Source organism: Ciconia boyciana, chromosome 6 (assembly GCF_034638445.1).
Source record: "Ciconia boyciana chromosome 6, ASM3463844v1, whole genome shotgun sequence".
NCBI classification, from domain to species: Eukaryota; Metazoa; Chordata; class Aves; order Ciconiiformes; family Ciconiidae; genus Ciconia; species Ciconia boyciana.
Window position 1 is genome coordinate 5,221,507 of NC_132939.1, and position 12,884 is coordinate 5,234,390.

Below are 12,884 nucleotides of genomic sequence, written 5' to 3' on the forward strand. Positions count from 1 at the left end.
ACATTCAGGTATGGATTTCTTGAGATTCCCTTAACACCGCTACCACCAACGGGAAATTGTACCAGGGAATCCTCTACAGATGGGCAGGTGTTTAAGTGAGTACAGGTACAGAAGCAAGGTACAGAAAGCTTAACCCTGAAATTTTGTGTATAAATACAAGAAAGATACAGGACAAAAATCTTCTTACCTGGACAGTGGTGGTTAGGCCACGTGTAATACAGTGAGCAGATATCCACATCAGGCAGAGTAAAACACTGCGTTACAAATCATGTCATCATTGCTACCTTCTTCAGAGAGGCCAAGAGCAGAAGTGCTTATCCTCCTGCGTGGCCTGTGGCTTCCTATATGGCACATGGGTGATGTAAACTTGTACAGCTGATTACTGGTGGTGACGTGAAGACTTCTGTCATCTCTGGTCAGCGTCAAACGTACGTGATAAGTGTAAAAGTGTACCTTCATCAGCGTTCCCACAGGATGTGTGTGCTCATGCGAGAGACTCCTGAAATGTGTACAAAACATTCCCCACATGTATTGCAACAAAGTGACACGGCTTCTTGTTTTTTCTTTTCAGGGACACATTGATAGTCACATGTACCAACAGTGCCACAAGTATATTTGCAGGCTTTGTCATCTTCTCAGTTATTGGCTTCATGGCAAATGAGCTCAAAGTGAATATCGAAGCTGTGGCAGACCAAGGTAGGGTAACAACGCCGCTGTTTTGTTACTTAGGCACTTGGTGGCACCTTCAGCTCTATTATTAATGATGACACTGCCATTGGAGGTGGGAATAATGGCTTCAAACTGGAGTGGATTAGTAAACCAGTTGTAGGCATTTCTGTACGGGAGAAGGTACATGGGGAAGTCAAGAGATTACGTGAAGCCTCTTTATCACTCGTTTGGTAAGAGAAGGAAACAAGCTGAGACTCATTGCAAATCTTTACGTAAATAACTGATGGGGGGGTAGGGTGACATGTCTCCTTCACATACTCTAAGCAGTGACTGGTCTTCTCATTTGTGTCTGCTGCTGTTTGTCAAATCCTCTTCAAGGTAAAAGGTGTCCCTGGTGGTGGGAATCTTGGATGAGAGGACAGTGGGCTTCGCGATGTCGGGGGTGGGAGAAATATGGTGAGAGAGGTGGATTGAGCTTCTGAACTGTGGGCAGCAAGGAGCTGCCTCCACGGGGAAGTAAAATATTTCTGAAAAACCAATTAGAAAATCTTGGTTAGTGAAGTGAGATGGTTACAAATGGGGATCTGAAAGGTCTTAACTGGTAGAGCTGAATGTGAGTGGGAATAGCGTGACTGACTGTAGAATTGGTGCTGTTGTGTATGATTTGGTATGAAGTAACAGGAAATAGGAAGGGAGGAGCTTTAGGGATAAGAATCTGAGAAGTTTAAAGGGTTGTAAAAATCTGATGGGATTATAGAGGGATAATTGTTACCTTAGTCTAATCCTACATTTCCTGTGAAATGTGCAGCACTTTGCCTCTAAGCCAACCGACACCCAGATCTTTAAGATCATTTTGAACTGTGTTAAAAAGACAATTTTTTAATAACTTTGTAATAACTTGTATACATATCTATGATTCCCCCACCATAGCTGTTTCTGTGAGCACACGTGGGTGCTAAGTGTATTGTTTTAGCTTTCAGCCCAGACACAGTCATTTCCAAGCACTGAAAGAAAGTGATTAATAGCTTCCCTGCGAGCCATGGGGATGGTTCCCAGTGTTATCCTCCCAACCCATGATAGCACAGAGCAAGAGGAGGCTCTGAATGGGAGAAGGACAGCAGAGTTAAAAAAATGAATGTCACATACTCATGGCTTCTATACGTGACGTGTCTCACTGTCTGCATTAATGTGAAGACACTAAACGTTTTTCTGACAGGTTTGTTGTGTGGATAAATTCAATGCCACAAGGTGCTACATGTAGCCTAAGGTACCCGACTGGCTGAGCATCGTAATTCAGAAACTGTAGCAGTGAGTTGACAACAGGGGATAGAAATCAAGACAACTTTCCATAGTTTCTGTACGGTAATATTCATAGATCATTCTGGACAAATTAGGTATGAAGGTTAATCCGCATTTAACAATGTTGTGGGAGCTAAATGGAAAACAGACAACATGAGCTGGGGACACGGAAACCCTGTAGTTGTAGGAACAAGAGCTGGTGAAGCAGATGAAGCATTCTTAATTTTTTTTCTTGAAAAATACCTTTCTCGGAACTCTAATGTTTCTAATTGTTTATTAGAACAAGATCTTGCTGCTGGTTAAGAAAAAGAAAAGGCTCTTAGTTTCCTTTTGCTTATTCCTTCCCTGTAAACTGAAACATGGATAATCTCACAGAATCTGCAGTACTTCTGACCTCAGCGAGATGCAAATAAAGGTGCCAGGTCGCATTGAATTTCTGCAGCTCCTTCGGTTGGTACACGGCAGCCCAGATGTTGAGGTGAGGGGAAGCTTGTGAGCTGCAGTTCAGCACAGGGAGTTAGTTGGTCTGGGGCTTGCACAAGTTGACCCATGGTGGGATGGGCTGCTAACCAGGCTGTGGATTCAGCCAGAGGGTCTGAGAGATTAATTTCATAGGATGGTCAGCCAGTAAACTGTTTCTTGATAATGAGTAGAATCATAGAATGGTTTGGGTTAGAAGGGACCATTAGAGGCCATCTAGTCCAACCCTCTGCAATGAGCAGGGACATCTTCAACTCGATCAGGTTGCTCAGAGCCCCATCCAACCTGACCTTGAATGTTTCCAGGAATGGGGCATCTTCCACCTTTCTGGGCAACCTGTGCCAGTGTTTCACCACCCTCACTATAAAAAATTTCTTCCTTATATCTAGTCTGAATCTACCCTCTTTCAGTTTAAAACCATTTCCTTGTGTCCTATCGGTACAGTCACTATTAAAAAGTCTGCCCCCATCTTTCTTATAAGCCCCCTTTAAGTACTGGCAGGCTGCTATAAGGTCTCCCCGGAGCCTTCTCTTCTCCAGGCTGACCAACCCCAGCTCTCTCAGCCTGTCCTCGTAGGAGAGGTGTTCCATCCCTCTGATCATCTTTGTGGCCCTCCTCTGGACCCGCTCCAAGAGGTCCATGTCTTAGTCCATGTCAAGTAGTAGGGGATACTGCACTTGCAAGCTAATGTAACATCAATTCAGTCTTCAGTGCCTCGTCTCTTCTTTTTGGTCTGCCAGTCAGCTGAGCGGGAACAGAAAAGTTTCACTCTCATCCCCATTTTCTGGCTGGATTAGACCGTTATGTTTGAAAAATTCCATTTGAGGCCAGGTGTTTTAAGAGTAATGTTTCCATTAATTTTTTTATTTTAGATTTTACCTCCATCCTGAAACAAACAAAACCAACCTCAAAATCTAAACCACACTGTACTCACTGAAATTATTTGTAAGGGGTTAGAGTCAAAGAAGCTGCGCTTGAGTGAAGCTGCAGTGGAAGCTTCAAAGGGATGCGACAGAGCGACGATGGAGAGACAAAGCTGTTGGGGATGGTGGAGGAAACACTTGGTTCAGCTGGTTCATCTCCCTGGAGATGGCATAATATTTAGCGCAGGGGATGGCAAACCCTTTCCTGTTGAGCGCTTGTTGGTGGTCTTTGAGTGAGTGACTAGTCACAGGCTGGAGCTCTCTGTTCGCAGCTGTTTCAGCAGCTGTTCAAGGGGATGTGAAAAAAGCTGTCACAAGACAATCTTATTGTAGGGCTGTCAGTGCATTTGTAAGAGCCCATTTAGGCCATTTAAAAATATTTCACGAGGGTGAGACTTCGCTGTTCTCCATGATAGGGGGAAACAAAATTTAGTCCCATACGAGAAGATGACTGTACAGTAGGAAGACAGTGAAGATTAGGGATAATTGCAGACTGGGTTAACACTCAGAATTTACAGAATTAAAAAGCAGATTCATCAAGTGGGGAAAAGAGCCAGCCCTTGTCCCTGCCTACCTTTTTTTATTCTAAAGTTATATTTCTTTTTGCAGTGAAGGAGAAAATGGCAGAAATGATTATGCTCTCTCTTCAGGTTTTTAAAACCTTGAATGAAATTGTTAATGGAAATGCGAAGGGATTTTTTTTTTCCATCCTAAAATATGAATCTGAAATACATAGTATTTTTCTCATTTAGAGTCTTCCTTTCAGGAAAAACTCATATAACAAATAAAACGCTTTTCACTGAAGGAAAGGCAGGACAATCTATTTTCATCCTACTCTCACGGTTTGATTAAGGACATACTGCAGTTGAAAGATTTTAGTGATTTTAAAATGGAAGTTCAAGGTCATTTGACATTTTTAGTTTCAACACATATAAAACCTTTGGACTTTTCCTGACCTTAACAGACTTTTGAAAGAGTTCATACCCACCTAAGTCTCTGAAGATGGAGAGGATGGGAGCCAGCGTCCCTGTGACTGTTTACCGGTGGTTGGATACTACCAGGCGTGTGATATCTTAGAGTTATGAGGGGCTGAGATGGAGAGATGTGCACTTTCATATTGTATAATTAAACTTTGCCTAAAAATGTGATTAATGGGAACTCATTATTCCGAGACTTAATTAAACTTCTACATGCAGGAAGCTAGTGCAAACAGAGCCCTTATCTCTAATAGTCAAGAAGAAATCTTTAATCAAGAGATGAAAGAATGTGTTCATGAATACATAGTAGTTCTACATGCACCTTCCTATTCCAAAAAGCCATTTTCCTGCAGCACATTTTAAAGGCAGCAACACTTACTGAGTTATGTACAGTGTTGTTGGTTTTGTTTTTTTTTTTTTTTTACTGTGTTGTTAACTCTTGTATTTGTCTTTTGTTCAGAAGGAACTCCAAACACTTCAGAAGTTGCCCACGGAGATTATTTGACATGCTGCTAAAACTGTGTTTTTCTCAGTACGTGAGAAAGCAACAGTTCTCTCTCGAACAGAAATAGCGTGGGGAGCTGTAGGAAATGGGATGCAATAATCTAGATTAGAAATGGCCAGGACAGAGTGAGTTTGGAGCCCCTTCTCGTGGCATGGGTCATGGCATCAGTACAGCTTGGCTCTCATTTGTATCTCGCCTGACAGGAAACATCCATCAGAGCGTTTGAAGTGGGCACTCCTTTAGCTGGGATAAACAGAGAAGTGCCATCTACTGTAATATTGCCACCACATTCCTGCAGCCTTTTTTTCCTGGGCAAATCTAAGCACACATGTAAAAATATTTTTTCTTTACAGTCAATAAAAATTATAGCCCAAGATATCAAACCAACAGGGAAAGGAAAATTCCTGGTTAAGGCTTTAAAAGACCCTAATCTCCTTATTTTTTCTGCTGTGCGTTATTTCAGAATTTCTTGTGGATTTTTTTTTATTCACGGTAGTTATTACCTTGTGCCTGGTATCAGCTCTGTGCATCTGTTATGTTTTCTCCTTCTCATTTGACTGTGTGCTGATGAGTTAGAGAAGAGTATTTTCTTTTCCATTCACACTGGTAGTACTGAGGTGTGGATGATCGCTGTGTTGATCTAAGGCTGGGTTGCTAATTGGCAGGAACAGTGGTAGAAATTTAATCACAGAGCAGGAAAGAAACATAGCTGCAGTACACGATTTTTGTTTATTTTTCATATTTGGATCAGTATATTAGTATACTGGTTAAATATGTATTCTGCAGCTTGGAAAGTAGGAGTATATGAGTGTTTTAAAACTTACAGCCAAAATAGAAAATAACCATGTGAGGCTAAATTCTGCAATAGTTAAATCTTTCTGTAAATAGGAGAGACCGAATCTGATCTTTTTTACTTTTATCAAGCAAAGTAATATTGTATTATACTTTGAAACATGACTCTTCCTGTCTCCCTCTTTTCCATTCAGTCAACAATGTTAACGCCATGCAAGACATCACAGCCTTTATTTTTCTCATTTCTAGGTCCTGGAATTGCTTTCGTGGTTTACCCAGAAGCCTTAACTAGGCTTCCCCTCTCTCCGTTCTGGGCCATAATATTCTTTTTGATGCTTCTAACACTTGGATTGGACACTATGGTAAACTGCTTTTGTTTCCCCTTCTTTTCCTCTTGCTTCTCCTATTCATTTGTTTGGAGCACCATGAGATAACTCTTTATTTTCCATGTGGTCAGTGAACCACTTTGCAAAAAGAGGAATAAAGTAAAGCCACCAATGCTGAAATCATTTGGGTGAAGCTTTGGCGTAGACATATGAGCATTTAACACCTAGGATTCAAAATACTCTCTTATATTCTGTTAAATCTGGTTGGACCACTTTGTGTACATTGTGCACACTGAAGTGACTCCTTTTATTTTGCCTTTCAGTTTGCCACTATCGAGACTATAGTGACCTCCGTTTCGGATGAGTTCCCCAAATACTTACGTACGCACAAGGCACTGTTCACTCTCGGGTGCTGCATCTCCTTTTTCATCATGGGATTTCCTATGATCACTCAGGTAATAATATTGTCTTTGAGCATCACTGTCTGTCCCCAATCCCCCTCTGGCGGCCGTTCTCCTCCTGCACAATTTGCAAAAGGTTAAGCTGAATTCTGCCGCCTGTGCAAAGACACCAGGTGAGTCTGAAAGCCTTATTTATTTTTTTTTTTAATGGATGCTGTGACTGAGATATATTTAAAAGACTTTGCTGTTCAAATCTTCCTGAGAAGCAGACTTCTAAAATTTATCCCTAGCCAAACATCTCCAAAGTAGTTATGTAACTTAGGTATTCATTAAAAAAAAAAAGAGGAGTTTGTATGTCATATAAACATGCACACCAGCTTCGGGTGCCTTCCCTCCCGGATTAGAGATATACTGATAGTCTTGGCAAACTGTGGAGGTAATAAGGAAATTCTCATCTACTGTTGATAGTCTTCAGTGTCTTTTTTCCACTATAAACTCTCAGCAATTTCAAGAGGAGGTGCACAAAATCTATTTTACTATTTTATTCATCCTTTTTCCCTCTTTTTCTTTCTTTCCCCTCATCACCTACCAGCCCAACTTTGCTGTTCCAAAGCCAAGGATGGATTCAGTCCTTCCTTCACTTGGATTATGCTGTTTAACCTCTGCCCTGAAGACAGGGCATTATATCCTTTCCAAAGAGATGAACTGGACTCACTATTACAGTATTCCTGGTTTCAAGGGTGATTTTGCTTTTGACATTAAGTATATAGTGAGTATATAGGGACATAGTATCCAGTGGTTAGAGACACTGCTGCTGGAAGGTCTGGTCGCAGTTCAGTCTGCGACCTGAAAGGACTGAAACCAAAGTCTTCCCAAGGTGTGTTAGCTACCAGACTCAGGTGTATCCTCTGCTTTTTTCTTGTTGGATTTGATATTCATTGGGCCAGAAGGAAGAAACTATAGTGCAGCATGAGCCTGTGTCCGGCCAATGTTTGGATGCTCGCTTGGGATAGAGAGTCCTGGGTCCTGCTCCTGTCTGTGTTGCCTACCTTAGCGCCAGTTAGAGTTGTGACATATGAAGAGAGACACCAGCTATATGCCACAAATAATGGCTATTTTCTCCTTTTTTCTTTAGGGTGGAATGTATATGTTACAGCTTGTGGACACTTACGCAGCTTCTTATTCTCTTGTCATCATTGCCATCTTCGAGCTCGTTGGAGTTTCCTATATATATGGTAAGAAAAAATAGTTACTGGACAGCCTATGTCAAAGTAACGTTTTACCATATGGTAAAGTAACTGGCAACATTAAATTCTTAAGGAGAGGAGTAATGCTTTAATTTTTTTTTTTTTTTTAATAAAAAGCCGCAGAATATCCTTATTTTGAACAGAAGCATAATGGGACTTCATTACTATAGCATTCCTTTAAATACAAGTATTCAAAACACCTTCATGTAATCTAATGTCCCTTTCCACCAGTAGCTTAAAGTCAATGCTTAGAGATGAGTATAAGAATAGACCAAGCATTTAGCAACGCTTCTCCAGGGGCTCTTGCACACGCCGACAGCTTTAGGCTGAGAGACTTCCTGAGCCAGAAGTGGTATCTTTGCATTTAACAACTTTCGAAGGATTTATTTTCTGTGTACGCATCCAGCCTTCCCTTTAGCCCATCTGTCTGTAACACAGAATCAAGACTATGCAGCTACTCAGAGTGATTAATTATGCACGGTGGCAACACCAGTCATATTGATCCATGTTAACGTACGTTAAATTATGAGGAAGATCCTCAGCTAGTATAAAGCAGTGCAATTACCTTGATGCTACTGTAGCTACATCAGTTGATACCAGCTGGTGATTTGCTCCCAAACTTGTCCAGTGCTTTCAGGAGACTGATTCTTGGAAATGTGTGATCTCAGATGGTTCTAGTAGGAAAAGTGAAGATCTCCCTGCAAAACCGATGATTAATTTATGTCTGGAGTGTGGTGGAGCCACTTAAGACTTGTCTTCAAAAGCAAAGGAAGATCTGAATCTCAGCATTAAAGACAACAAAGATAAGGCTGTTTCCCCTGCTGCTACGAGCAGGAATGAGTTATATATTTTCTATAAGAAAATATACACAATAGACACAAACAATTCCAAGATATTCTGTTGAAGGTGCATATTGGCAGCACGATCTTAGGCTCTAGTCCTGTGCACTGGTTACTTAGATGTACCTACATTGTGGGGTCCACTCGGTAATATAAATGCATTAAAAACATTGTACGTAATTTAAATCATGCAGAATTTGTTGCTCTTCCTTGAGAAATGAATGTTATAGACAGGACTGGGAATCAGCCCTTCCTTGTTTTCTCTAATTTCATGGAAATACAGAAGTGTATTTTATCTCCACTGACATCCAATCCAGTGAGCAGGCTGAGTGGTTTGAAAGCGGAGTCAGATATGACCTAGTGAGGAAATGTTACAGAATACAATGGAAAAAGTTAAAACACCAAGAGAAAAGTTGATTTAGCCCGATCGTGTTTTGGTTGATCAACATGCTTGTCGTTTTTTATGTCCCTGAAATGTATTTTAATTAGAGCGGGTTTAGAAGTGTAATCTCTGTGAGTGAAATGATATTGGTAACTGCTGTCAGCTTTACATTCGACCAGCCTTCTCAAAGGACCTGAGTGTAATGCTTTGAGAGATCTCCTGAAGTGAAGTAGAGACACAGATTTTGGGGATTATTTAGCAGAACTCCTGGTTTGAAAATCAATACTGCCAAGTTGTGCCATTGCTCTGTAATTCAGTTTCCGTGAAGCACAGTTACCACCAGGTTTAGCATTTACCCTTTCCTGTGGAAACACCGCCGGGTACGCGTCATCTGAGACATTACCATCTGGTTATCATACTGACCAATTTCCCAGCTTTCCTAAAATCAATTCCGTAAGAGATGGTGAGTGGGAATGCTCAAGAAGAGTACAAGGGTTTGTTGGTTTGGGTATTTTTTCCCCTTCTTCCTCCTCATCTCTTTGCTGAGAGCATGCCTGAACAATGCTGTGCTAAAGCACTAGATGTTGTCACTCTTCCTGGCCACCAATATCTACAGCATCACCCGGTCTGTGCCAAAAAGATTGCCCTCTTTAAAGCCATTGCCATCAGTGTGCAAGATAAAAATTCCTTGCTTAGAATATTTTTAAATAACCCCAAAGCTACTTAAATCTGTAGCATGTCTTTGTTCTGTATGTTTTTAAATAAGGATGAAGGTAAATAGGGAGCAAATACTGGCTCTGTTCCTCCTGTGAACACTGTGTGGCAGAAGCACGACAAACCTGCCTTTGTGGAACGACATTTTATTAGGCTTGTAGGCAAAATCGCTCTGGCTAGTGCCTGCTTTGCCCAACAAATTCAGTACCCCTTAAAACACTAACTTTTATGAAAACCATAAAATAATACAGAAATAGTTATAGCATTGCAAAGGAAGGACTCAGATAGAGGAGAACTTTTTTTGTTTTTTTAGTTAGGTATTACTTTAATGTAATCAGACTTGGAAAAGATCTGCTGATTACGAATCACTCTTTCCATGCTTTCTGTACCGACTGATTGTTAATCAACAGATGTTAGTAAAACCTTTGATATAAACTATTTCAAAGATTATTCCCTGGAATTAACCTTTTGCTAGGCTAAAGAGCTTCCAGTTTTTTAGCACGAAAAAAGAAAGATTTACTTCACAATCATTATCCGCTTGACTAATGTATCATAGCTACTTCTGCTGCATTAAAGCTACTTTTCTAAGGACTATTCATAGGAATACAGCTTGTATATTTGTGATTTGCATGTTGTAAATACAAGTGAAGCGGCTGCTCTTGTTATATTCCTTCAAGCAGTGCTTAAAAAGTGCATAATGTATTTTCAAGCTCTGACAATTGCTGTTTTACACTCCACTGACACCTTTCTCTGTATACTTGTCCTCTTCCTAGCAAGCAGGTTGGCACAATAGTGGCAGGTGCTTTTATGATGAAATAAATCTGTCTTTAGTTCTTGTTACAGGTTCTGCTTGCTGAGCTTGTTGAGATTTTTAAATTAAAAAGAGGCACACTTGGTTATTTCCTTGCAATCATTTATTTTTCAGTAGAGTCAGTGCTACATAATCCAGTCCAATGCTGTTTTTTATTTCACATGCTGGTATAGATGTTTATTCTCCAGTTGTTTAGGTTATGATGCATGATTGGTAAAGAACAGCTTAGAGCTGCAGGTATTAATTTAATCATCAGCATAATTCCCACTGTTGCATTTTGTAACGCAAAGCTAAATACAAAGATCCTTGCACTTGAGTGAAACACTGTTGGAAACTGAAAATGTATGACTTGACTCGTGCTCCTTCTAGACCTGTTTTTTGACAGTCTGTTGTTGGGAAGATTCATCGTCAGAGCGAGTGGTAACTGCTGCAGTGTATTTGTAGAAAGTGTTAGTAATTTGGAACATTTTACCTGTAGCAGAATATTGAAGTAGCTGTCTGTCTCAGTTTGCATTCTCCTTTTTAATGGATTTTATATCTGCAGCACTTATGAATACATCATCCCACTTTAGAGAGCAGAAACTGAGATATGGAATATCATGTATTGTTTATTTCCCAAAGTTATTCAGCAGACCCGACTGATCTGAGAGAGAGACCAGATATGCTGAGATTTAGTCGGCTTTCTGTTAACTAAAGCATCCTTTGCATTTTTCTGTGGAACTCGACGAACCTATTTTTAGTCTTTCACTGGGAAAGAGATGAGTACTGTGTAATCCCTGTATCTGTTTACATGCATTTGACTCCTGAACTGCTGATACTTAAAAGTGCCTGAAGCTGTGCATATCTACTGATGATTCCAAGAAGGAACTATTTTTTTTTTTAATTGGAGTTTCAAACAAATCTGTGAGATTTGCATGAAGCTTGCATGAATTTTGGAGGCATAAGCCCCAGTAACTATCCAGTTAGGTATTACTCCTTTGCAGCAGCAAGTGTGGCTGAAGCAGAGACACTCGGATGAGCTTTAGACTTTGTGGAAAGACCCTTCGGCCCACACCTTGTGCTGCTTCAACTAGTTTAAAACTAGTTTTGTTCCCACCACAGCACGCTGCAGGGATGACTGCTGTGTAAGCATCCCCCAAGGAGCTTGCTGCAGATGGTACACTGAACTGTAATAAGCAGGTAAATAAAACATAGGGGCAAATCTTCAGTTGCGGCAAAGACCTCCTTTCAGGTCCATAACACAGTGACCCTGGGGGTTACGGTCGGTCCAGGCGTACAAAGCTCTATTACAAAATGGAGAAGCGCATGTTGAGTCAGACGGGTGCTGAAGTACGGTGATTCCATGGGTTGTAAAAATTACATGTATTTTACAGAGAAGAGGCTTTCTGAAGAACAGCATTTGCTGTAGTCAGTGGAAAAGAGAAAAAGAGGGAGAGAAATTACACTTACAGAAAAAAAAGTGACATCTGGGTCACCTTGGGTTAGTTTTCTAAGCTTACATCCGCTGCAGGTTGTACTTTTCCCCTCCCCTAAATACAGTTCTTGCAATACCACCTTCTTGTTTAATTTCTGGATTTTTCTTCTCTATTTCTTATCACAACAGAGTTTTTTTAGCTTTTCTCTGACATGCTATCTGCCTGCCCTGGCTTACTCTGTGCTCACCGTCTGAGCTGGGCCTTTAGGGCTGCCCTAGCACTATGTAGCCTGCTGCTTTCTTAGAGGTGCATCAGAAGACACCGAATAATGAACCATTGCTATTTTTTGCCTTCTTAATTCTTGGAACAGTCAGGTGGATAGATTTATTTCTCCTTGATATCAACAGAAAGGCTTCAAAATTAGGTGGATTAAGCCTGGGGGATTATCCCTTCTTATAGTCAGTAGCTGCAGTGGCAGGCTATAAGGGCAATAAGAACATAAAGCAGTTTATTACTTTTGTTCCAAGTATTTCTTCCCTTACTCAATGACTTCTCTCCAATATTTAAGCTCCATCCCTGTCCTCACATCATAAAAGTTAGACTAAATGCTGTAGCATAATGCTTTGTAAAATTTAAATGACAGAGACGATCACCTGCTTTATCAGACAAAATTGGCCCAAATTTGAAGTGTTTGTGTGAGCCCTTGGACCCTAGACCTCCCTCCTCTTCTCATCATTAGAAAAGCTGGAAAAAAATTTCAATTTTATTACTTTTGGATAAATTACTAATAGCTGTACTGAGTAGGGGCCATTTACCTCAACAGCTCTGCAGAACAAGGCTGGAAAGCAGACTGGCTTTTATCAGATGGGCAATAGCAGCTGCCGGGCCAGCACACCTTTTCCAGTCGCATGGCCAGGGAGATCGCTGCAGAGATGGCCAAAATACCATTTTGAGTGTTTTATTAACTCAAGTAACTTTATAGATGCAATCAATACAATAATCTGAAGAATTAACACGTCAGTCGATCTGTTTGTTCAAACAACATTGAATATAATTTAAAATATTTACAGGCGCTCTCTAATAATTCTAAATATTGCTTCCATG

The 12,884-nt window shown here is 40.6% G+C and overlaps 1 protein-coding gene across 1 annotated transcript in view; it reads left to right on the top strand.

Annotated features, from left to right (window-relative positions):
- Nucleotides 1-12,884, top strand: part of SLC6A5 (solute carrier family 6 member 5) — a 30,921-nt gene that overhangs the window by 11,833 nt on the left and 6,204 nt on the right. The window contains exons 10-13 of the mRNA XM_072864268.1: nucleotides 572-696; nucleotides 5,895-6,007; nucleotides 6,295-6,426; nucleotides 7,508-7,607. Of these exons, the coding sequence (XP_072720369.1) occupies nucleotides 572-696; nucleotides 5,895-6,007; nucleotides 6,295-6,426; nucleotides 7,508-7,607 (470 nt within the window). The remainder of the gene's footprint in view (nucleotides 1-571; nucleotides 697-5,894; nucleotides 6,008-6,294; nucleotides 6,427-7,507; nucleotides 7,608-12,884) is intronic.